At 33.5% G+C, this 27,105-nt stretch overlaps 1 protein-coding gene across 3 annotated transcripts in view; it reads right to left on the bottom strand.

Annotated features, from left to right (window-relative positions):
• The window catches only part of LOC143252117 (GTPase-activating Rap/Ran-GAP domain-like protein 3), a 534,261-nt gene that overhangs the window by 27,010 nt on the left and 480,146 nt on the right, over positions 1 to 27,105 (bottom strand). For all 3 annotated transcript variants that reach the window (XM_076503788.1, XM_076503786.1, XM_076503787.1), the window contains 9 exons: positions 21,887 to 22,002; positions 20,762 to 20,866; positions 19,164 to 19,238; positions 16,693 to 16,756; positions 14,105 to 14,155; positions 13,712 to 13,810; positions 9,349 to 9,462; positions 7,283 to 7,446; positions 1,257 to 1,415 (listed from right to left, as the gene is read on the bottom strand). In XM_076503788.1, coding sequence (XP_076359903.1) covers positions 1,257 to 1,415; positions 7,283 to 7,446; positions 9,349 to 9,462; positions 13,712 to 13,810; positions 14,105 to 14,155; positions 16,693 to 16,756; positions 19,164 to 19,238; positions 20,762 to 20,866; positions 21,887 to 22,002 — 947 coding nt within the window. The remainder of the gene's footprint in view (positions 1 to 1,256; positions 1,416 to 7,282; positions 7,447 to 9,348; positions 9,463 to 13,711; positions 13,811 to 14,104; positions 14,156 to 16,692; positions 16,757 to 19,163; positions 19,239 to 20,761; positions 20,867 to 21,886; positions 22,003 to 27,105) is intronic.

Genomic DNA, 27,105 nt, shown 5'->3' with positions numbered 1-27,105 from the left:
TCAATAGAAGTGCCAATTTTAAATAGCTTCTAATAAAAGCAAGCTACCAATAAAAGTCATCATCACCAAATGAATAATGTAAGTAATTTGATATAAATCTAATTTGGAGGAAAAAACAAAAATGAATAAAAAATTAAACTGAAGTGGTACATCAGTTGAGTATCCCTTCTGTTATCGTCGTTTGTCATGCGAAATTTTTTTCCTTTGAATTAAGGATTGTTTGTTTGTTTGGAATTTCGCGCAAAGCTACTCGAGGGTTATCTGCGCTAGCCATCCCTAATTTAGCAGTGTAAGATTAGAGGAAGGCAGTTTGTCATCACCACCCACCGCCAACTCTTGGGCTACTATTTTACCAACAACTAGTGAAATTGACCGCACATTATAACGCCCCCACGGCTGAAAGGGCGAGCATGTTTGGTGCGACTGGGAGTCGAACCCGCGACCCTCAGATTTCGAGTCGATTGCCTTAACCCACCTGGCCATGCCGGGCCATTTGAATTAAGAAAGGGCAGCGCATTATGACATTTCATAGAAATAAAAAAAAAACAGTACCAGCTGAACGTTATGTATCTTGGACAAATATATTTTCCTTGTTCCTTTTGAACCTTATCTTTCTCACATACTAGATCACTTTGCATGAGCAACATCTCTGTTTCTCCACATTCATCTCGTGAAACAATTTGTAATGTTTTTGTAATATTTCTCCATTATTTGGGAAGAAGTAATGTTCCTTTTTTGCTTGATTTAAAAAAGGTTAATGTTCCTGTTTCTATTATACATTTATAAAGTCCAAGATATTATTATCTTTTATAATTGTACTGAACCTGAAGTACTTATTGTTTATTATTAAGTGCAAAGATACATAGTGGGCTGTCTGTTTTGTGCCCACAGCTAGTATCAGTCTGCTTGTTCAACGTTATAAGATATCAGACTTACCATTGACTCTAGAAGGAGATTTATGAAGTCGGACGTAAACAAAATACTATACTTTTACCACAGTTTAGAGCAAATTGTAAAGAAACATTGTATTATTGGCACTTCAGGTATTGTTCTTCAATACAGAAAAATATGTGCTTGAAACATATTTTTTAACGAAAACAAGGTTGTTTCTATTTTGTTATTTATAGCTATATCGAAGTTAATTAATTAGTTTTTAAAATATTAAATTAACTGTTGCAGATTTTGGAAATATTTCTGTTACCCAAAGTTTTGTTTTCATCCATCTAATTACGCCTTGGATAGAGAAATTCACACACCTTGTTTCCTTCCACACAGTGAAGCCTTACTGTATCACTGTTTTTTTCGTTAATCAAGTCAAACTGGTGTTTGTAACCCACACAAATCTGATTGTCTCCGCCCTTTACTGGACTGTCCACCAGGGTGATCAGTTGAGCTGGCTCAGCCACAGGGAGTTCCTATATTATTTCAGAATTCATTTTGAAATTAATATGAAATTTTCGAATTATTTCTTATCTTTATTAATGGATCACATTAAAAAAAAATTCTCTGGAAAAATAACCGTTCAAAGTGCGAAAAATATAAACTCGTATATGACTCTTTTTATCATTTAAATGTCAAAATAGAGACTTTCAGGCTAGAGAAAATCGTAATTTTTACCAAAATTAGAATTGTGAATAGACGCGTAAAAAAGAGAAAAACGTAAATGTTCCACATGTGAAATCAATTTCAGGGTAAATTTCATTTCTCATCAGTAATAAAATAAAAATTGCTCTTGTAATTAACCTATGGTTATTTATGGTATCTAAAAGGCAATCCAAATATATAATAAAGGTTTCAACATATTACCAATAGCTTAAAAAGAGAGAGTAATTATTTGAAAAATGTTATGTTTTGTGGTGAATTAAAGCTTAATAACGTAGATATTTTTTATGCAATAAAATTGTGGTTGAGACTCTAACTATTGGTTCAGTTGAATTACTTCTCAGTAATTGGTGGTAGAAACATATATATAGTTTTATTATAGTTATGTTGAAACATACATGAGGAAAATAATATTACAGCAATGTTTTAAGGTTAAAGTGCATATTATGGTTGGGCGTGGCCGAATATATTTTTAGTTTCTAAATACCAACAATCTGGTCTAGCTGTCCGATTATAGTTAGTTCAGGTTTTTGGTTTATTTTAAATTTCGCGAAAAGCTACACGAGGGCTATCTGCGCTAGCCGTCCCTAATTTAACAGTGTAAGACTATAGAGAAAGCAGCTAGTCATCACCACCCACCGCCAACCGCCAATTCTTGGGCTACGTTTTACCATTGAATAATGGGATTGACAGGAACATTATAACGCCCTAACGGCTGAAAGGGCGAGCATGCTTGGTGTGATGGAGATTAGATTACGAGCTGATTGCCTTAACCACATGGCCATGCTAGGCCCCGTTATTTCAGTATACAGACGAAAATAATACGTATGACATAGCGATAAAGATAAACAGTTTACAGACGTAAAGCTTTACTAAAAACCAGAAACTACAACACATAGACCATACGGACATATATGGTTTGTTTTGTTTTTGAATTTCGCACAAAGCTACTCGAGGGCTATCTGTGCTAGCCGTCCATAATTTAGCAGCGTAAGACTAGAGGGAAGGCAGCTAGTCATCACCACCCACCGCCAACTTTGGGCTACTCTTTTACCAACGAATAGTGGGAATAACCGTCACATTATAATGCCCCCACGGCTGAAAGGGCAAGCATGTTTGATATTATATGGAGACATAAAAATAAAACAAAAAAAAAGTGCTCACAGATACATGTATGATGTTTATGGTTGTAATTCAGTCACTAAAGTGAACCGATATTTATAAATAATTTAAAGAGTTTATAGCATTTATGGAAACGTAGGAGGAAAGAAACTGGAGCCTCTGTTATTTATCACCATTCTTAGCTATCGATTTTTTACTTTAAATATCTGATAGGGCAATAATGATATAATTAACACATATTGTTATCGATCGTAAATTAGATTTATATTTAATGTAATTTTCCTAAGTATGGGTTGAGATGTAACAAGCAGTAATCCTCTTAACAAGGTTGAAGCTTTTGTTATGTGAGATAGTATTATAATAGGGTAAATAACAAACTTGTCTTTTAATTAAAAACATATCAGAAAAGATGGAAAAATAATTAATGTTTTGTAATGACTATTTAAATGTAAGATTTTTTAACTTGGAAGGATTTTTATTTTATGCGCTCGTATTATTTGTTATTATCATCTGATAATCAATATGTTTGTTTGTTTTGGTTTTTTTTTCTAAATTTGGAGTTAAACTTTTTACCTCAGTTGAAGCTCACGTCTGTGGTGGTTAAGTGTGAACATACACAGTTAGTGAAAATTTTATTTAAAGAAAGATGCTGTGTATACTTTAGTTAAGATTAAAAAATGATTTCTTTAGTTGTGTGTAGGATCAACCATTTTGGGTGAATGATAAACAGTCGAGATTTTTGTACTGCCTTCAAAATCGAAGCACAAATTGCAACAGTGTTCAAGGACAAAATCCCTTGAAGTTCAAGACGCCAAACTTTCTTCAATCAACATACGATAATAATGAAGTCGAATGTTAATAAATTAATGAACTACCTCAAGTAGTACATGATAAATTGAAAAGTAGACTAAATAAACAGCAACCATGAAACAGGCTTACTAGATAAGTAGCAAATATGAAACAAGTTTACTAACTAAACAACAAACAAGAAGCACATTTACTACATGTATAGAGTGCAGAGAGCAAAGGACCATCTGAAGGAGAAATGAAAAAATATACAAATAAGGAAATAAACTGGTTGGAAGAAAACACGTAGAAAGGAAACAAGACTGGTAAGAAACGGCCAAAACAGAGTAGAAAATGGCGGAGAAAAAAAAAAAGGAACATTTATAGGAAAGTCCTATAAAAGAAGCCGCCTTCTCATTAGATTTGTTTAGTTTATTTGCAGGTTCACAATTCCAAGGGAGAGTGCTTGTAGAAACATGGTGTTCTGTGTTAAAACCAAATTAGTGTTTTTGTTTGTTTGTCTAGGAAGTTCGAATTTTACTTTGAAGTGATAAGTTTATTTTTTAAGTCTCTCCCAGTTGTTGTGTTTGTGTGTTTTCTTATAGAAAAGCCACATTGGGCTGAGTCCAACGAGGGTAATAGAATCCCTAATTTTAGCGTTGTAAATCCGTAGACTTACTACTCTACCAACGGGGGACCTCCCACTTGTTAGGATTGCGGTTTCATATTTCGTTTCCACTGAGACAATTTAGGTTTTTTTTTTTTCGAAAGAACAAAACAATATCATTTTGTTTTTTTCAATCCGCTTTGATTGTAAACCATTGTTAGAGTGTTGATTTTGTATACATTGAGAAATATTTTGTTTAATTTCAATATTCGGTTTCTATAAAATTTGCACTTCATGTTGATACTTTTTTTGCCAGGTGTTAGTAAAGTAAAGTCAGAACGGTTTGATATATTGAGCTGAGAGAATGTGATAATTTTGTCTTAAAATAACTGCCTACAGAGAATGTGCTCAGTTTCTAACACATTTGAAGTTTGGCCAGGTGGTTAAGGCGTGCGACTCGTAATCCGAGGGTTGTGGGTTTGAATCCCGGTCGCGCCAAACATGCTCGCTCTCCCAGCCGTGGGGGCGTTATAATGTGACGGTCAATCCCACTATTCGTTGATAAAAGAGTAACCCAAGAGTTGGCGGTGGGTGGTGATGATTAGCTGCCTTCTTTTTAGTCTTACACTGCTAAATTAGGGACGGCTAGCGCAGATATCCCTCGAGTAGCTTTTCGCGAAGTTAAAAAAACAAACAAACACTCGCATATTTTATATTTTAACCAGTTTCAGCTGTCGAAACCTATTGTTTGTGTATTCGTGTCTGCCTTTGTAGAACACATACAGATGTAGTAATGGACAAATTGTTAAAAGATATTTAGCCCATTATCAACTAAGGAATGTTAGTGGTTCAGGCATCAGCATATTTTATTACAAACACAATGGCATCTTTTTATCTATCTCTTTATCATATGATTCTGTTGGTATTATTTTGGTTCTCTAACCCTTACTAGCGGAAATACATTTATAATTGTAAACAGAAGTACCTTATTCTTTGATTCACGTTAGTGTACTATATGACTCATTTCTACAGGTCACGTTCACACGTACTGAGAGTGAAAAGTTCCGTATACAACATTATACTTCTGTGGTCTGAACTCCGTGTGTTTGTGTGTGTTTTTCATATAGCAAAGCCACAAAGGGCTATCTGCTCAGCCCACCGAGGGGAATCGAACCCCCGATTTTAGCGTTGTAAATCCGGAGACATACCGCTGTACTAGCGGGGGGCCTGAAACACCGAGCGGGGAAAATAAAAATAACAAAGGACTTCAAACGTACGTAACAAATGTAACGAACAGTACATGGAACACAAATGTAACGAACAGTACATGGAACACAAATGTAACAAACAGTACATGGAACAGTACATGGAACACCAAATACATGGAACACCAATAACGAACAGTACATGGAACACAAATGTAACGAACAGTACATGGAACACAAATGTAACAAACAGTACATGGAACACAAATGTAACAAACAGTACATGGAACACCAATGTAACAAACAGTACATGGAACACAAATGGAGCCGCAAGGAGTAAAGTGTATGTTTGAAATCTCCAATCTTTTTTTTATATATATGTACATATCTGATAGGTGTAGGCAAATGATTTGTTTATACTTTATATTAATATTATATTTTGAATAAATATATCATAAGAACATGTGACATTAGTATCGCGCAGAATCATACAACATACAATTCTATGATTATAAATAAAGTTTATGGATTTGAATGTCGCCTAAATGAACCCATCTTACAGCTGTCAGTTAATCGGATAACCTATGTGATGTTATTTCGGTTTACTCAGATTTTAATGTATTCAGAAGCATGATATGGTTGCTAATTAAAAATCTGGAAATGCATAGAAATTGTTAAATCATTGTAAGGATAAAATAATTTGGTGATCAACTTTAAGCAATTTGCATCGGGAATTTCTTATTAATATATGACCTGAATAATTAGTTTCACATATATATAAAAATATCAATATAATAGGTGCATATTTTCCTATACTTAAATTAGTTCAAGTTCATGGTTTTATATACAACTAGAATAAAAAAGTTTATTTAATTAAATATAATATTTATTGTAACTCACTTTATGATGAATGTTTTTTTAATATTTTACGATTTTGTTTGTTTGTTTGGGAATTTCGCACAAAGCTACTCGAGGGCTATCTGTGCTAGCCGTCCCTAATTTAGCAGTGTAAAACTAGAGGGAAGGCAGCTAGTCATCACCACCCACCGCCAACTCTTGGGCTACTCTTTTACCAACGAATAGTGGGATTGACCGTCACATTTATAAACCCACGGCTGGGAGGGCGAGCATGTTTAGCGCGACGCGAGCGCGAACCCGCGACCCTCGGATTACGAGTCGCACGCCTTACGCGCTTGGCCATGCCAGGCCTATATTTTACGAACATAGTAAATATTCGGCGGAGTTTTATTCAAAGTAGAAGTTTCACATCGTAGGTTCAAAGAATAACTTCACGTTTCTTTCTAGAAACAGCCCAGGTTTCGTAAAAGAATTTAACAACTGTGTTACGAAAGCTGCATAATTTATAATGATGCAAGAAAATCTTTATTACCTATATATGAATTGTTTTGTTTATTTCTTTTTTGTTTGTTTTTTAATTTCGCGCAAAGCTACACGAGGACCATCAGCGTTAGCCGGCTCTAATTTAGCAGTGTAAGACTAGAGGGAAAGCAGCTAGTCATCACCACCTACCGCCAACTCTTGGGCTACTTTTTTTATTAACGAATAGTGGGATTGACCGTGACATTATAACGCCCCTACAGCTGAAAGTACGAGCATGTTTGGCTCGTCGGGAATTCAAACCCGCTACTTTCAGATTACGAGTCGAGTGCCTTAACCACCTGGCCATTCCGGGCCTATATATGTATACGCAATGATTACTACTCCTATTGTGGAGTTAATAAATACCTCTTCTTGTTACGATTGGTAAAGCTGTACATACAGAAGCAATAAGGAACGTATTTATACATTCATTTTGCATATTTAATATTTAAATGACTTGTGTAATAGTTTTTTTTTCTTTTTCATGCCTATGCCATTAAATTTGTACTTATGATTGACTTTATTTTACTTAGGAAAAAAATTATAAAAACAAACACTCAGATAAAAAGATATTTTTTACCCTAATAAACTGGAATCCATCTACAGTGTCAGTATCTGAAGATGCACACCATGTCGTCCACGCCGCGGAGTGACGCCACTGTAGCACCAGTAAACGGCGTCCAACCGCCACAACCATACGGAGGTGACTGTCACCAGGACGGCTGATGGCATATAAATGGCAACCTGGGAAATAAGTGAAAAACAGTATGACTGGGAGAACGAATACTGAAAAATAAATCTAAGCGCAAATTAGTTTTAAAGCTATATGTTTTATTATTGAAAGTGCAATAGTTCGATGAAATTTAATGGCTTACAAAATACAGATTGAACTTTTACCATAAAAGAAATGGTACCTTCAGCTTCTATTTTAGCATTCATTTATTGTACTTAAAAACATAAACACCAATAGATATTGATGGTTGTGTTATTAGTTAATACGTTTTTGTTTTAATTAGGGATAATAAAATTCTGGATTTCCTTTTTACAGAGTAGGTTTGTCAGTTTTAAATTTTCACGCAAGGCTACGCAGCAAAGTTTATCTGTTTGTTTGTTTTTTTAGAATTTCGCGCAAAGCTACTCGAGAACTATCTGCGCTAGCCGTCCCAAATTTAGCAGTGTAAGACTAGAGGGAAGGCAGCTGGTCATCACTACCTACCGCCAACTCTTGGGCTACTTTTTTACCAACGAATACTGGGATTGACCTTCACATTATAACGCCCCCACGGCTGAAAAAGCGGGCAAGTTTGGCGCGACCGGGATTCGAACCCTCGATCCTCGATTACGAGTCGAACGGCCAAGTTTATATGTACATTATGTCCCTGTTTCCTAAATTTTTAACTGATTGACTAAAGTTAAGGAACTTAACAGAACCCAACACCAAACTCTATACTTAACCTCATCTGATAGAAGAGTGTGATGTATCTGCCACTATTGTAACGTCACTACGGTCCCAAAATGCACTGCGCGTTTTTGAGGTAGTGAGATACGAACCACGAACCCTTACATTAACATTCCAGGCACTTTAATCACTAAACGATGCTCTGTCTAGCTGTAAATCTAATTTTAATCTAGATTATGGTGTAAACCGTTTGAGCGAGCGAAGAGTTTTACTGTTTAATATGAAATTATTGTTATTTCAGACAGAATTTTATCTGATGTACGTATCTGTTAAGCCTAACTGATGACTTCCGTTGTCAAAGGACAGGCTTCTTGGGAAGTTATTTTGAGTAGTAAAAATTACGGATAAATCAAAAGAAATGTGAACAATAAACTCCTATTAGAAAATCAAATTTACTGATAACTTTTAAATGACTAACAAATTCAATTGAGTAAAATTTGTTCTTCTTTTCGACTGAAATTAATTAAAATATTTTGGAAAAAGCGTTGATTCCATAAGTTTAGTATTCAATATGCTTGTCAAATCGTTCAAACTTTAAATAACTACTTGTTATTAACTGCTGTTTCTTATGTAAAGATACCATATGAGACTTGATTTCTAAAAACATTAAACCTCATATTTTACGGTTGAGCTATGGCTAACAAAACATTCAAATGTAAAGATACAAGAATTTATTAAATAACAAAATGCTACCTGAACAGTAATGTCATCTCTAACATTCTTTAATTTCACCACGAGTTGCTCGATAAATTCCATTTTAGTTAACATATATTACCTATTGAAAGGTGGAGCAAATACTAAGGTATCATGAAATATTTATACGTGAGATAACTTCACAAAAAGTTCAATACCAGATAAGTTGAACTCGTTAACACGTGAAACTGTTATGTAGATATATTTAAAACTATCCCTACATCAATAATGACGTTAAATGTTCCACATTTATTTTCTATGAAGCTTTGAATTCGTTGGATATAAAAGTTGATACATTTATTTTATCTGTAAACCTTTCCTAGTGTTTGAGGAAAATATATTTGGTTTCCTCAAATAAAATCTTTCAGAAACTTACTTAGTGATAGGGTGAAAAATTAACCATAATTTGTTTTTTGAAAAGAAGCGTGAATGGGTTATTAATCATTCTACATCACACCAGTTTCGGTTTAGAATACGGTTTAATGTAAAAATACCTTTCGTTTTCTCAATCCTTTGATCCCGGATGTCGGTTTTATTTCGAACACCATTTTCTCTGAATTGGTTGTCGAAGTCTGAAAGCCTAAACACATGGATTCTGCTATCTCTACCTATGTACAGTGAAAACACGAATACATAAACATAATTTATGAAATCAGAGGGAGGTAGAAAAGTTTGTGTGGAAAGTGCTTTATGTAAAAATTGTGAGAAGTGCACATAATGAAAAACGAGAAAGGAAAGTTCATGTTTCATTTGGTACAATAAACCAGTTTATTTGCACGTGAGTATGTTTTTTTTAGAAACTGCGTACAATATATCCTTTTATCTCATATCCACACTATAATCTTTAGTGTTGATAAACGCTGGGTGAATTCAACCTGGTTTAGAAAAGTTCCGCAAGGAAATCTTCCATCTTACGAGACACACAACCAGAAAAACTGTAATCTTGGCATAATCCCGAGATAAAATAATTTTATGCTGGTTTCTTAATACTTAAGTAATAAGTATACGAATAGGTTGCCTTAAATATCAATTTACTGTAAGAAAAAGAAAAATAGAGAAAAATGTCGGATCATTCTTGGTCTCAAAAACACATTTGTTCTAACAAATACTGTATAATGCTATGGCACGTGCTATTGTCATTATTGCACGAGGAACGAAGGAATTATTTAAATGGCTTGCAATTTTACGTTTACAGCTTAAGGTATCTCAATGTTGAAGGATCTCAACCAATTGATTGCTAATTTTGATAAGTTATTCTAAGACAAATCCCATTGTATCACTGCTAGCCTTCACAGATTCATCAATAAATCTGATGAGCATCTCATTGTAGGGTACTGTTGATAAAAACCTATTTTAATCATAGAAAATTATAAGGTATCTTACGTAATAACTAGAAACTTATAATTCTAATAAATTAATATTTTTGTATTGTTATGTAAGTAGAGCAACATCTTTACAAATATAAAGTGCGCCTTTAGTTTCAGCTTTTAAAACTCTACTGATATGAAGATAATTTATAAATTTATGTGAAACAGCTGTACACTGGAAAGAAAGATACAAAGTCCTTTAATGTAAGTTAAAAATTAAGAAGCAGTTTCTTTCATAAAGTATTTGAGGACATGCAGCTAATTTAGATTATTTACTGAGTCGTGTATAATTTACGCTTAAAATTTTATAATTATGTAAATTTCTGTTTTGACCATAAATAATATCTAAAATTAAAAGTTTACTTAATTTCGTATGTATTTTGTATAAAATAATTTAAAAAACTCACTATATATTGAACTTTAAAAGTACACGCGTTCTCAGAAGTGTTATAATGAATGCTATGACACATACTACACCGTAGTTATTGCGAGAAAAGCGAAGAAACTGTATAGAATTGCTGGTCTTTGATGAGGACTTTTAAAACTTCTATAATTTGTGTTACTTAGTAGTCTCATTTTCGGAAAACCTAGCACCCTTGGCCATTTGTGAGTAAATGTTGAGAGGTAGTTTTTTTTTTTCTAAATCATTTTTTGGGAGAGGATTGAATTCCTTTCCAATGTCTGTCAAGCTACCTCCATGAAGAATAACATTTAACAAACAGAAAACAAAATGGCCGCCAACCTTGCATAATACTGTTATGGCAAAAACTTTTCAAATACTGTTTTAGTCATTATTTTGTGGTAAATGAATGTAGTTTGATGTTTATTAAAATTTAGGGCAAAGTTTGGCATTTTGCGCCCAAACAAAATGGCACCACAAATGAGGAGTACCGTTATTCCAAGACATTAATGCTATGTATGTTATTGAGAACTACGTTATGTTTACCCTTGGTGATTAAGATCTATAAAGATACAGACATATGTCTCATTTAGAACGTTTTAATTTTTTCAAGCTACACCGAAAAATAATGCTGCAAAGTAATATTGTTGCTCAAGGATAATTATTTTTAAAGATGAACGCTCAAACGTGGTTCTTAGTAATTTGTTTCGGTAGTTTCTTTTTACATGACTTGTACCTAATTTAAGTTTACTTTTTCATATTTAAAGAAGTTCTTATGAATATACGTTTCAAGATTTATGTACTTTTGTATACAGCCTTGAACAATAGAGGGATCATTGTTTCTTGTGATACTTAGCATCACTTTTAATCCCATAATTGTCTAAGATCGTGATCAAACATTATTTGAATATTTAGAGGATGGAATAGTAATTATCAAGGAAACGTTTGCCACTGCTATTCAACCAAACATTTAGTTGATACCTTGTTGGATAATGTATTAGAGCTACAGAAAGAACATTGTAAAAGGGTAACAAAACTTTTGAGTATATTAAATACATGGTACATATATGTTTCCAAATATGCAGCAGTCTGTAGTTATGAAAAGAGAAAGAGACATAGGGATTTGGAGTGGTCACATCATCTCCTTACCACTCATGAATTGAGCATTTCTTTTTTGATTCTCAAATCAAATTACACGACCTTTATTCATTGTTCTTGATCTTCTGATCTGGTGAAAGATTACAACTACTGTCACTACTGTGCTAGTCGTCACCAAACCTATTTCTGAGTTCCGCCACAGCATCTTTGGATTTGATAAGTGAGCTTGCCTCAACAAAGGCTGCCCAAAAGTCCATCGATATGGTATGCATATTATTACACAGGATGCAAGTCGAACATCTTGGTGTTTGATGATTATATACCAAAGAGCAGCAAAGTTTTAGTTATAGTCAGCTGTGACTGGAGCTGTCCACTGAAGATATATTGGGTTTTGGTCTAAAAAAACAAATGCAACGAAGGAAAAAGAAAAAGAAGACTCACTTAGCTGACCCATTGGTCACACAACAAGAGGTTCTGTAAAGACTCATTAGCTGACCCATCGGTCACACAACAAGAGGTTCTGTAAAGACTCACTTAGCTGACCCATTGGTCACACAACAAGAGGTTCTGTATAAAGACTCATTAGCTGACCCATTAGTCACACAACAAGAGGTTGTGTAAAGGCTCACTTAGCTGACCCATCGGTCACACAACAAGAGGTTCTGTAAAGACTCACTTAGCTGACCCATTGGTCACACAACAAGAGGTTCTGTAAAGACTCACTTAGCTGACCCATTGGTCACACAACAAGAGGTTCTGTAAAGACTCACTTAGCTGACCCATTGGTCACACAACAGGAGGTTCTGTAAAGGCTCACTTAGCTGACCCATCGGTCACACAACAAGAGGTTCTGTAAAGACTCACTTAGCTGACCCATTGGTCACACAACAAGAGGTTCTGTAAAGACTCACTTAGCTGACCCATTGGTCACACAACAGGAGGTTCTGTAAAGACTCACTTAGCTGACCCATCGTTACCCCAGAAGATGTTCTATCAAGGTTCACTCAGCTGACTCAATGGTTACCCCAAAAGAGATTCTGTCAAGTCTTACGTCGATTATACAGCAAGACCCACGTAGCTGACCCATCGGTTACCCCAAAAGAGGTACTCTTATTAACTCTGGGTCTTATATTGATAATATGGTCAGATATAACTCGATTAGTTTTTTTTTTCCTGATATTAAAACTTTGAGACATAATGGCCATATTTCATCGTATCTTATGCGTTATACGAGTTTCATCAAATTCTGATAAATGTCGGACTTTTTACGTTTGATCTCTGTCACCGAAGCTCTCTGGAGAGAGATATCTTGTGATAACGCAGCGTTGATTCTGTGCGCGTTTTTTACTGCAAATCTACACATTGAGCTACATGCATTTTGTCCACCGTATAGAACTAAACTCCCAATTTTAGAGTTATAAGATCGTGTATTTATCAGTTATCTCCCAAGATCCCCCACTGATCATCCACTTTGTATGACTGCACTTCTTTCATCATTCTAGTTATTTTGTACCATAATAATCGGTTCTTTAAATTTCATTGACATGTTTTTGACATAGATATCCAGATGCGAGAATTATGAACATTTCTTTTAAATTCACAGTTTTCAAGCGAAAATTAATTAACTTAGAACTCAAGCACTTGTAGGAACCGAGATTTTAATCCTAAAATTAACAACATTCTTAACGTATTGTGTTAACCAATATCAGATCGGTGTCCTCTGTTCATGAGGTGTAGTTCCGCTATTAACCAGATAAATAGTGTAAAATCTAAATAAATAAATAACTATACTTTTGAATCATAGTTATAAGCAAACAAATGTTTTGGCAATGAATTTGTAATTATGCCAGAATATATGGAGAAATTAAGAAAACACATTTTTGTGATACTCACCTTCGTTGGCTATAAAAAACAGGATTTCATGAGTTTCTTCTACTTTCAGCTGTTAAAATATGTCAAGAAATTAAAAAAAAACACGCCAGCGACACCTACCTTTGTCAGCTCTAAACAAAAGGATTCCATGAGCTTCCACTACATTCAGCTGTTTGGCTTGTATGGTTTTGTCAAAGATTGGTCGATGAGCCGTTCCTTCTAAGAACCATCAACAACAAGAGCAAGTTTAAAACAGGTAGTTATTAAATTGTAAAAATTACGATATTGTTTTTCTGTATTAGAAAAAATAACGATCCAGTTTTTTTTTTTATTTTCAAAAATATACCTTCACAATAAAATAGCCGGTAATTCCAAAATACATATATATATATATCTAAGAAAGTATTAGACACAAGAAATATTTAACTTTATTCTTACAGAAAAGTCTGTCTAATAAAATGAATAGACCTGGTTAATGGAAGTATACACATTTATCATTTTCGTGACACTTACCTTCTAGGAGAAACACGCCAGCTTCAGCTGCTAGAATCAATCGATTTTCTCCTGTAAGGAGAGAGAACGCTTTTAGTACTTAACTGTTAAATACGGTTTCGTATTCTTAGTCGATGTTTTATTCCCTAGTTATTTAAGATAATGAGGCCTAACAGAAGTAACGCCATTACTAGATAGCGCCAAAAGGCCACCTTTTTTTATTTAGGTTCTTGTGTGATTAGTTTTACAGGCGATTACATAAGAAATTTCTAAACGGTATATCATGGTTGTCTTACATGGCTTTGGCAACTGAGGCGTGCTATTTATACATTGCTAGATTGAAGGCTTTTAAGCGAACGGTGTATAGAACATATCTTTCCTAAGTAATATGAAAGTGGGTTAAACATATGAATTTCGATCTTTTATTTTATTACCAATAACAAACGGACTTTTACTCCTATAAACATTTGAGCCGTACAGCTCCGTATTTGTGTTTCTGGCGTATAAATTTCCCGAAGAAATGTTGACAAAAATATGCAGGTCTAGCAATAATAAATTAACAAATAATGGTTTATAAGTACATCGAAGTGGTTTAATTTTTGGGAAACATATTACATATCTTCTTCAAGTATGTTCTCCAGGTAAATCTACATGATTTATATAGGAATAGAAAGACAAAAGACGCAAAATTTATGGAATAATGTCACTTAAGTATAGATACAAATAAGGTCAAGGCTGGTTAACTTTTCGAGCGAAAATTAAGTGAATAAACTCCACCAAACTTCACTGATGTTGCTCGGTACATTGTTACGACTTAGTAATGGATCGCCTGCTTCTATGTTTTATATTGTTTCTCAACAATGTTTTCAAATTTTAGTGGGTGCAGGAGAAAAGTTACACCCCAAAATATATTGTGACCTGATTTAAATTGATGACATGATCAAGGAGCAAGATGTCAAAAACTCACCTCTACGCTCGTGACTGCTTTTGTCACTTCAGTATAGGTGTTTGTCTTTTTCGAAGGATTACATACGTGTTTACATCGATGCTAAACAAACTCATAAATAGGTTGGTAAATTCATTAGAAATTTCTGGCGTAAAAGGGTTTATTTGTGTGTTTGTTTTTGAATTTCGCGCAAAGCTACACGAGGGCTATCTGCGCTAGCCATCCCTAATTTGGTAGTGTAAGATTAGAGGGAAGGCAGCTAGTCATCACCACCCACCACCAACCCTTATGCTACTCTTTTACCAACGAATAGTGGGATTGACAGTCAAATTATAACGCCCTCACGGTCGAAAGGGCCGGCATGTTTGGTACGAAGGGAATTTGAACCTACAACCCTCAGATTACGAGTGGAATGCCTTAACCACCTGGCCATGCGGGCCTACGTAAAACTAACTTTTTACTCTTAAAACCTCAACGAAAGGAACACATTCAAGGCATTTATATATATGTAGGGGCTCATACAAATAGGAGAAGAAATGTACAGGACAAACGTCACGTTCTTTAAAAATAAGACCACCAATGTCACGTGCGTACAGGTGAGTTTTAGACATCTGCTTCAATATGTCATCAATTTGAATCTGCTCACAAAATACCTTGGGACGAATCCAAACCGAAACTAAAAAAAGTAACGCCAATAATCAAAGAATGCGATCCTTTACTCGACTTTAACAATGGACGAATTTGGCTGAATTTATTTACCTTGCTTTCGCTCACACACACACACACGATCAGCCTGGGTCTTGTCTTTATCTGTAATCCAGTCACGAGGTGATGTCTTTTCTCTTTGAACTTGCGTATAAACCCTGCAGACGTATTATAGATCATACTTGAAGAAGACGGATCAATGTTCTGTCGAATTATATAGTGTGTCCTCCCCTTAGAACAAGCCACTTCATTGTGCTTATGAATCGTTGTTTGTCAGTGTGTTATCATAATTATAATGTACTTTCATACTCAAGTCTATAAGTCTTAGGATCGTTTCTGTATGTTAGACGACTATTGGTTTGTTTGTTTGGAATTAAGCACAAAGCTATACCATAGCCTGCCCACCACGGGTTTCGAAACTCGGTTTCTAGCGGTGTGAGTCCGTAGACGTATCGCTCTGCCACTAGAGGGCGCGATTAGTTGAAAATGTATCTCAATATTTGTGTTTGAAAAGATTTTAGATATTTTTAAGTTTACAAAAACCTAGAAATATAATCCAAAACACACTCTTAACATAATATATGGCAACACATATATTTTTAACAACACAGAATTTAACAGATGTTAAAACAAAAATATATCATGGACATGTCTACAATTGAAATAAACCACCTCACGTAAAAACAAAACTTTTAGCATGCTGTGTATGCGTCATAAATACTAAATCTAAAATGGTTAAGAGTCGTTTCAGTTAAGAAATAGAAACTTACTGAGTCCAGTTGTAGTAACATAAAAGTGTCGATTTAATCGAAGAAGGAAATCAATTTCTACTATTTTCTATTTTTCTACTAGAGCAAATTTTATTTTTAAATTACACTATTACACTAAAACAACGAACAAACATCTCAATTAGAATATAAGTAGTTTTACTTAACTGTAGAATTGTGAAACATCTTACCCCAAGAATCTCCACACACGATGCCATGAGGAAAATCTGGATAAAAACACTCCGGTTCCCATGGCTATAGAAATTTATTGGAGAATTAACTTATTATTAAACTTGTTAATTGAAACGAATAAATATAACTTCACGAAAAATGTTTGTTTGGAACTTCGCGTAAAACTTCACGTCTTCTTACTCTTCTGTCTCCAGATTATGAATTTTCGCGTCTCTCTGATTTATAGTTTTTCTTTCTTCGCTACATTTTACGTCTCTGTTCTGTATCCTTGTTTTTGTTGTTGTTGTTTTATTTCGCGCAAAACTACACGAGGCCCATCTGTGCTAACCGTCCTTAATTGAGCAGCGAAAGACTAGACGCAAGTTAGCTAGTCATTACCACCTACTGCCAACTCTTAGGCTCTCTTTTATCAACTAATAGTAGGATTGACCGTTAAATTATAACTTCCTTACGGCTGAAAGGGCGAACATGTTTGGTGCGTAACGGATTTACTGTTATACATTTATTTTAATATATGCGATTGTTTCAATTTGATGTATGTGACGTATATCGTTAAATGTGTCTTGCGCATGTCCTGCCTTTTCTTTAAATTTGTAGAAGATTCTCGACTGTAAGAATCAACAATATATGTTTTACGAAAACACTAGCGTATCTTTGAATATTGTTGGGCCAAGTGAACTTTTAAGAATCTCGCCTAATGAATATAACAGCAAGCGATTGCAAGACAACGAGAGACAGTGATAGAATATTACTGGTCATCTACAGACAATATACTATAAGCCTCAGAAGCTGTAACTGTAATTAATGCTTATTAATCGGAAAACTACATAATATGATCAGAAATATTTATAGATTTTGAACATCGCAAACTATTTAATTTCAACTAATTAACTTCGGACGTTAATATTTCTACGAAAACATTGGATTTCTATCTTCCTCTGTGAAAAGTAAGCTTGGAAGCGGTGTGAGGCCGAACGAGAAGAGAACTAGCCAGCATTCCTATCAAGTTAAGTGTGTCTGTGTATCAACATAAAATGAATTAGCTCGTCGTGGACCTGATGGACCAGATATAAGACTCACTATCGTTTGCAAGTTGTTAAAAAAGTCTTGTATATTGTTTGTAATAACCGTTATTATAAATTATATTGTTGTTTGTATATTAAAATGCATTTGTGTTAAGAAAGAAAATTGAGTGTATCAATCTTGTTGGCAAATATCACAAATTTGATATATATTAACATTTAATTAACTTCTAAAATAAAAATAAAAATTTCCAGTTATTTGAAATAGTAATACGTAAGGTACGTAACATTATAATTTGGAGACTCGTCTGATATAAAGTATGATACGTAACAAACAGGACAAGAATTCAGACACGCGACTCTCAGATTGCGAGTCAAACGCTCTAACCGCTTGGCAATGAAAAAAAAACAAACGGTTTCATTTGACAGTGTTGATTAATATAATAAAGTTATATTATAAGATAAAATCTCCTATATTAAGCTTATACATTCGCCTTTAAATTTTACACCCAATCAACTTTGATGCACAAAAAATGTGAGCACATAAAAAAGTTATGTATATAATATTGTGACATTAAAACACCAAGAACTACAAATTCCAAATTTAATAAGTGTTTTTTTTAATGCTGGTGTGATATATCCATGAAATACGGAATGTTCCTTGAGATTAAATAATTGATAAGGCTATTGACAAAGATGATAGAAACATACAGAGATGATAAAAATATACCACAAAAATAATTGGAAACAGATTATAGTAGAATTTTGTGAAAATGTACAACTACAAGATAGTGAAACTGGATCAGTTTCACTTTCACTTTATTCTTTAAGAAAACACTAGTTTTTATGATTCATATTTTTTGAAATTATATATTTTGTTTGCACATTTGCATAGTGAGTAATACATACAGGCTCTTGTTATGTGTTTTAAAGCAAAGATAGAACGAAAAAAAAAACTGTAAAGAGAGATAAGCACAAATAATTCGACATTAATTTTGTGACCATCATGATAATGAGTAGTTTAAAAAAACACAAAAATACGTAAAACAGAATCAATTTCTATACGTAACGCTACGAACATAAACGTAATCATGCCATATATTTGATTACATAAATAGAAAATCTCTATCTGTCGTGTAGAATATGGGCAATTTTGGTATAAAAAATAAAGAAAATTGAACCATGTCGTTTGATTGTAGGGTCTCAAATATCCTTGTCCTATTGTTCAAGAATATTGAGGTATAAGAACGCTACTTAGTACTCAAAATACTGTCTGTATTAATTCAATTTCTGTCAGTTCATTACTTTAATAAGGCCTACTTAAATATTGGTAGGTACATACGAAATTCGGTTTTCAGAATATGCAACACACACACACATGTATAAAATGAACAGTATATTTAGATCGCAAATATTAATAAATTATTGCAGCTAACTTCATTACTAACTTCTTTTTTAAATAAACTGGTGGTTGCCAGACTCGTCGGAGCATCTCCTTTCACAATTGTATCCAATTTCAATGCCTGAAAATTTAAGTATTAGAAAAATTCATTATTTTTCTTATAGACCCGAAATAACACAAAAGTACCATGAACACCACGTACAGTATTTTAACAATAAATTGTGAAATGTGGGTAATTTTCTATTAAATGAATTAGTTTTTTGTGTTTAATAATCTTTAAATTAAAAACGACACGAGTCACACTAGGTAAATAATACAAAACAACTACAACAATATTAAAAACCTATTAAATCATCTATCTTCGTTGGATAGGATTTATTGTTGTTGATTTTTGTAAAATATAGGGAAATAATTTTTCTCAAGAAATCATTCTTTTAAACAACCAGTCAGTTTATATATACATTTTTAAGCATAATCTAAGCGATTTCTAAATGAATTAATTTTCAAATTTAATGAGTGATTTGATAGCTATCCAACTTTTGTTTAATACAGTTACTTTGTTTGGTCGTTTTTGAGCGCAAAGCTACAAAATGGGCCATCACAGACTTACCGCTGAGCCACCCGGGGTCTAATTACAATTGATAAAACAATTTTATTTTTTTATTTACTGAAGCGTACGAAATTCTCAGGTGCAAAAAATCGATTTTTTATTTGTATTTCATAACAGTATAATAAATTTTAACACTTAATCCGTACCCAGTAGATCAACGATCAAGTCTGAGGACTTATGACGCGAAAATTTGCGTTTATACACACTGTGGGCAGAGCACAGATGTCTGCTAAGCAACTTCATATTTAAGAGCAGACAAACTAACGAACTTCGTTCGTTTAGTAATTTCAATAATGAGATAGCAAGTTGTAAAACTCATATATTTGGATTCTCATTAAAAATGCCAGTTGCTAATAATTATTCATTGTATTTTGAATTTTTTGTGAAATTCATAAGTAATACCTTAGTACTACTATGAATAACATGTTTCTTAAAATGTTTGATTATTTTCCTTGATATTCGATTTCATATTACTAATGATCTATTGTTCATTAAAATATTCTATATTAAGCAAATCGGGTATTATATTTATGGAATTTTTTTTATAAACATTTTGAGATCTGAAATCGAATGTGACATTTTATTCAAGTTACTGTTTTCTTGATGACGAGAAACCCACTTGAAATAAAAAAATGTATTTCAGAACGTCTGGTATGGGTGTTAACACTTTAGTAAATTAGTAAAAGTGTTGATATCCATACCAGCCGTTCTGAGATACAAGTTACTGTTTTGTTTCGACTTTTTACTATCAAAACCTAACTATAAAATTAGTATAACGTATTGAGAATGGACAAAATTATTGACGTTGATGAATTTTATACAAATGGGGAAAAGGGTTGTTGTTGTAGCACAAAGCTACACGATGGGCTATCTGTGCTCTGCCCACCACGGGTATCGAAACCCGGTTTTTAGCGTTGTAAGTCCGCAGATATACCGCTGAGCCATTGGGGGCTAAAGGTTAATTGATAATAGTATTTGTTCCTCCAAAGTGTCACTAACACGTGTGGGGAAAGGGAACAGCGGAAGAATACTACCTGGCCGATTCGAACAAATTCGACCTGACGCGCTTCTTCCTTTCTTCGTGAACCACGTGATGCTTCCGGAAGTACGTCACTGAAAGCTCTTCTGTTCAACATCGTCTGTATAAAAGAGCGAAATCGGAGAAAAATTTATCCTATATGTTTCCTAAAGACTCGTATGCTTTATGAAATTGAAAAAAAAAAAAAATGATAGAAGTTTTAAAAAGGAAGTGAAGTAAGTTACCATGAAATTTCAAGCTTTTATTTATCACACCAACCTTCGATCAACGGAAAACACGCTTCGTTACGTCGTTCAATTAAAAGCCGAAGCTGATCCTAACAGTTGAAGTACGTTTGATATTTATTAATCCTCCAAAAATGAATTAAAAATTGTTCTTAAACGCAACCGATTCCAATAAATAAATGAACACTTGTATTAATAGTAATTTAAATTATTAACGAACACACAGGGCCCTAAACATGAGTCTTCGTTTCTTTGTTAACATTTCCCAATTCTACAAGTAACTAAACCATAAAAATAAATTACTTTAAATTAAATTAAAAAAAAAAGAATGACTAGTAATATGAACAAATCCAATGCCAGATATTGGTTAAATGTGCTAGTACGTTAACATGGCAACACCATTGCAGATTTGATGCCTAATACCACGTGCTTTGAAATAATAATTAGATAGGTGGGCTACGTCAGAAAGAAGGAAATATTGAATTACGTATTTTATCAGTTTAGTATAAAGTAATCATAGAGTAGAATAAACGTAGTTTTGATAGGGCGAAATTCCAAGTTTTGGAGATAAAACAAGGGGTCTGTACTGATTCAGTGTTTTTCAGCAACTTAGAATGTGATAATAAACAATGTAGGATAAGTGCTAAAAATTAAACAACACTTTACGCAATTTCAAATAAGAATCCCCATTTAATACACTAGAAATAGCTTAAAGGGAAGTTGTTTTTTTCATGAATATGCAATAGAAATATTACACTATACTTAATAGGAAATATGTTAAGAAGTTAACGTTTAAAAGGTGTAAAGCCGATTTCCATCAACAATTTAAAGATGGAATCAGATATTCGAAAACATAACCTCAAACTCTTAAAGAACATTCTCAGATATGTATTTACCCCACGATTGTCGGCCAAGTGTTCAGTGTACAGGTCCTTTATCAGCATATCCAGCGTTCGCTCTCGTTTCTGCGCAAACGTTGGGGTGTTGAAAGCTGCTTTCTCACCGTTTATTACTGAAACAATAGAAACATAACAATCACAACAGAAAATTATTTTCGATATTTTTCAAAGATGGAGAGAGAACATTTATCTTGAATTTCCACTGCATATAAATACACATTATATTCAGTTATACAATACTAACATGCAACAAAAAATGAAAAATACCTGTCTATGCTAGACACTTTTATACTACCTACTATACTGAGTGTAATGCACTACACATACACACACACTCAGACGAGAACATTTCATTATCAACTGAAGCCTTCCAAAGTCTTATTTTTCTAGAGGATTGTGTTTTATTAAGTCTTTAATTTAACGTGATCTGAAATAAAGTTAAATAGCTCAGTTGATTAAAATGCTGCATAATTATACTGGAAAACATCAGTGTTTTGTCCCTCAGTTTATGAGTCAGTTTAGAATAAAAACTCTACTTTAGTTTCTAAGAGAGATATATTTAAAGTTAATTTTTTGTTGTCATGATTATCCTTACTTTAGTTTCGTATTTATTCCTAAACTGTTACATTCTTTATGATTATTCTTACTTTAGTTTCGTATTTATTCCTAAACTATTGTATTCTCTATGATTATCCTACCTTTAGTTTCGTATTTATTCCTAAACTATTATATTCTTTATGATTATTCTTATTTTAGTTTCGTAATTATTCCTAAACTATTGTATTATTTATGACTATCATTGCTTTAGTTTCGTATTTATTCCTAAACTATTACATTTCTTATGATTATTCTTACTTTAGTTTCGTATTTATTGCTCAACTTTTATATTCTTTATGATTATCCATATTTTAGTTTCGTATTTATTTCTAAACAATTATATTCTTTCAAAACTTGACTTTACACTGAAATAAACATATATGCCCACTGTATCTTCCTGTCTTATGAAGGTCTTTCTGGTTACTTTAGGTTGATCAATCTTTATGTTCTTCTTTCACATTACTTTAAATATCCTTTTATCATACCTATAGATACATGTAAATGCACTCCTCCGCCTACTTAATAGTGTTATAATTGCATTTCTAACTTTCGTTCACACTTTACCTGTGAATTAATATTTCTTTCTAAATGTTCCCTTGCGTTTCTTGAATAAGGAGTGAATTGTTTTGAACGTTTTTAACAGATGCAGAATGTTTTATTTTCGCTTTGTTTTCCGACGTGATTTTTTCCCTCTTTTCTCCGTATTCACTGTCCCCACTGTTATATTCACTCAACTATTTTCTCTACATTTGAAATAAACGACTCCAGTATAATCACCTGGGAATTCAGACATTCTTTGCTTACTCTACTTTCATCTTACGTTTGACTACATTAAGATTTTTTTTTCATTGATCAATAGCAACAGAATGATCATGTCATTCGTAAGAAGAGATTATGGATTTGATTCGAGAGGGATGGACAGGCTCTGAGATATTTCACGCACCAATGGTGTGGAGTCTGCAAAAACAGATATTAATTCATTTCCAAAAAAAGAGAAAAATATGACGTTCGATTTCGAACTTGTAGGTCTCTGCTTTTGTATAGAATCTGGTTAAACTTCGCGACTAGAAAATAAAACAAATAAAGATAAGCAGGAAATCGCGAAATAATAATTTTCTAACCATATCTTTGAGTATGTACATGTCATACGTCATTCATATATTGTTGCTTATTGTTTAGCAGTATAATTTTAAAGCACATTCTTGTATAAAATACTAAAATATTTGAATAAAACAGTTGCGTTAATAATTTAAATTTTGGCTTAAGTCTTTCTTAAAAGATACATCTACACGTACCACGGTGAAACAGCGGTGAATTTCACGGAATTACACGTTACAACGTTAAAATCCAGGTTTACCCTAAAACAAACAAACAAACAGAATACCTATTATTATGCTCGGCATGGTTATGTGGTTAAGTTCGATTCTACGTCGCACCAAAATGCTCGCTCTTTCAGCCGTGGGGGCGTTATAATGTAACAGTCAATCCCACTCTTTGTTGGTAAAAAAAAGTAGCCCACGAGGTGGCGGTAGGTGGTGATGATTAGCTACCTTCCATCTAGTATTACACTGCTACATTAGAGACGGCTAGCGCAGATAGCCCTCGTGTAGCTTTGCGTTAAATTCTAAAAACAAACCTATTATTAGGAAAAAATTTGTTTGTTTCAAAATTATGTGTTATTTACGTTTCAATCGGCCATAACAGGTCACTTACTTTAAAAAAACTTGAATGGTAAGTTGTTTCGATGGTATGTGGTATGATATACTCAAGACAATTAAACAGTATTAATTTAAATTGAATATTGTGCAAAGAGCACGCAAATGAAACTAAGTATATTCCCATCTTTGACATATCGTGATTGGCACATAAACAATGAAATACTATACACTAGTTTCTTTCCTTGTCCCTCATGCGTGTGAGTTTCAGAAAAAACGGCTCACATGAAGAGATAATTGTAAACACTTTGAAGTAAGGGTCACTTGTAAAATTCTAACTTTCGCCGGTTTAAACTGTGTTGTATGTAATAAATATACAACAAATTGACAATATATTCAAGGGAAGAACTTTTTTGTCCACCCCTGTGTAATATGGATACGTTGCTTATTTGTTAGGTGTTCAAAACAAAGTTTTATTTTGATTTGAGCGAACATGAAGTTTTTTATTGGATAACAAATGTAAGAGATTTAATTAAATATAATTTCTATATTTGCATAGTTTATATTTATATACGTGTGTGTGTTTTAAATAGCTATCACCCCAATATAAATCTCGCTTATTAGTCTGACAAGAACTCATATTCTAAGCTATTTGTAAGGAAAAACGGTGAACACTGGGAGTAAATCACTATCGTTTACATTTGTGGTTTTAATTTTAATGAGGAAAAACACGTTTCAAGTGCAGCTTTTAAGCCTTTGCATTCTTATAAAATTAGATTCGTAATACAAGAAAAGTACATAGGAAATCAAGAGGTATAATAATTCTATATGTTAAAAGACCCACCAGATAACACTTTCCTTTTAAAATGTCTATTTCAGTAGAAGCCTAAAGTCACAAGAAGGAAGTAATATCTCATTACCCGAAGAGGAACCTGAAGGCATGAAGTGATGGAAAAGATAAAATAGAGTCGAGGGTTAGCAGTACTACTACTAGTAGTTTGTAATTACAGGAAAACTTGAAGTATTAGGAGGAGGATAACAATATAGAGTCGGCGATAGGTAGAAGGGGGATACATATATACAAGAGAATTAAGTTGAGACGTAGTAAACGTGAGTAACGTATCATTATATCTGGAGCGCAACTCTGTAGCATCTAGAGACCTTTGCTCACGTGAATAAGAAATTGATTTAAATCTACTGTAAAGGTAGTAAAATTAGATTTAGATTTGTAAATCTTATTATGTTTGTTTTTCAGGTTATATTTATAAGTGTGGCAATATACTGAAGTTTAATAATAAAAAAACTCAAATATATAGATTCTGCTTCCTAAAATGTCTCAGAAACAAGATCTTTAAAAAATTAATGATTATTTAAGTAGATTTTGAGAATTTGAGGAGCGAGTCAACTGCCGACAAATAAATAAATTTCAAAGAAGAAATATTAATTATAATTAAATTAATTTAAATAGAAAAATGAAAACAACAACATTTCAGTGTAGAATGTTAATCATGTCTAAATATTCTTATTTTGGAATATAAATGCGAACACTATAGACCAGAGCACTCTTTGTAAAAACAAATAGTGTTGACAATGTTCAGTGTGGATAGTGAGCTTAAACTTGGGTAATATAAAGACAAGGATAAAAAAAGACAATAGATGTGTTGTCTTATAGCAAAGCCACATCAAGCTATCTGCTGAGCCCATCGAGGAAAATCGAAACCCTGATTTTAGCGTTGTAAATCCGTAGAGATTTACCGCTGTAGTGGCGGGGGCCAAGACAAGGGTTTGTTTGGAATTTTGCGCAAAGCTACTCGAGGCTATCTGCGCTAGCCGTCCCTAATTTAGCAGTGTAAGACAAGAGGGAAAGCAGCTAGTCATCACCACCCACCGCCAACACTTGAGCTACTCTTTTACCAACGAATAGTGGGATTGCCCGGCACATTATAACGCCCCCACGGCTGAAAGGTCGAGCATGTTTGGTGTAACGGGGATGTGAACCCGCGACCCTCAGATTACGAGTCTAGTGCCTTAATTACCTCGCCATGCCGGGACATGCAAGACAATGGAAAAAGTTCAATAGTAAGAAAAGATAGAGAAAATTATACAAACAAGTACAAAGTTCAAAACAGTATCATAACAACTAAGCCATCCAACTATAACATTTTTTTTATAGCAAAGCCACATTGGGCCATCCTCTGTGTCCACCGAGGGCAATCGAACCCCTGACTTTAGCATTATAAATCCGTAGACTCACCGCAGTTCCACTGAGGGACACAAAATATTTACAGACTATTAATTCATAGCAGGGTTTACGTATGTATTTAATATTAAGAAAGTAAAATGTTTATTTTGGAACTTGGCATTTTATACCATTCCTACAATATAGGACTTTTTTTTAGTAACTTACTGTTTATGTAATTTTCTTTGCTTTAGAGGGTTTAGGCATGTATATGATAATAAAAAGAAGTAAAATGCTTACTTCGTAACTTAGCTTTAACCTGTTTTTGTTATTTTCTGTCTTTTTTTTATTTCATTGTTTTTCTTTGTCCTGTTTTCCGTTATGTTTCATCCCCTTGTCTTTATTACCTCCACTGAGTGAGCTTACGTCTATGAGAGAAAGACGCGCCGTTTATTTTCTTATGAAGAAACAAAATCTAGATTGTATCACCAGGTGATAAAAACAATCTACAAAAGGGATATTCTTCAAACCATTTCTTTATAATAAAAAAGTCTAGATTTCTAATACGTGCCCTGAAGTATTTTATATGTCGAAATTACTCACGCCTTAGCAAAAGCCATGCAATAAAGCTAGATTTGGATAATAGTAAAAATGATTAACAATAAATGTAAATTAATTCAATGCAGGACGAAAGAATTCAGAGTGAAGATCTCAGAGTTTCAGCAGAGCAATCATTAAAGTGACTTGACAATAACTGCCTGTATAATTGAATAATAAACTTACGT

This window comes from Tachypleus tridentatus, chromosome 6 (genome assembly GCF_004210375.1).
Source record: "Tachypleus tridentatus isolate NWPU-2018 chromosome 6, ASM421037v1, whole genome shotgun sequence".
In the NCBI taxonomy this organism is placed as follows: Eukaryota; Metazoa; Arthropoda; class Merostomata; order Xiphosura; family Limulidae; genus Tachypleus; species Tachypleus tridentatus.
This window is presented reverse-complemented; position numbering and strand designations above follow the sequence as displayed.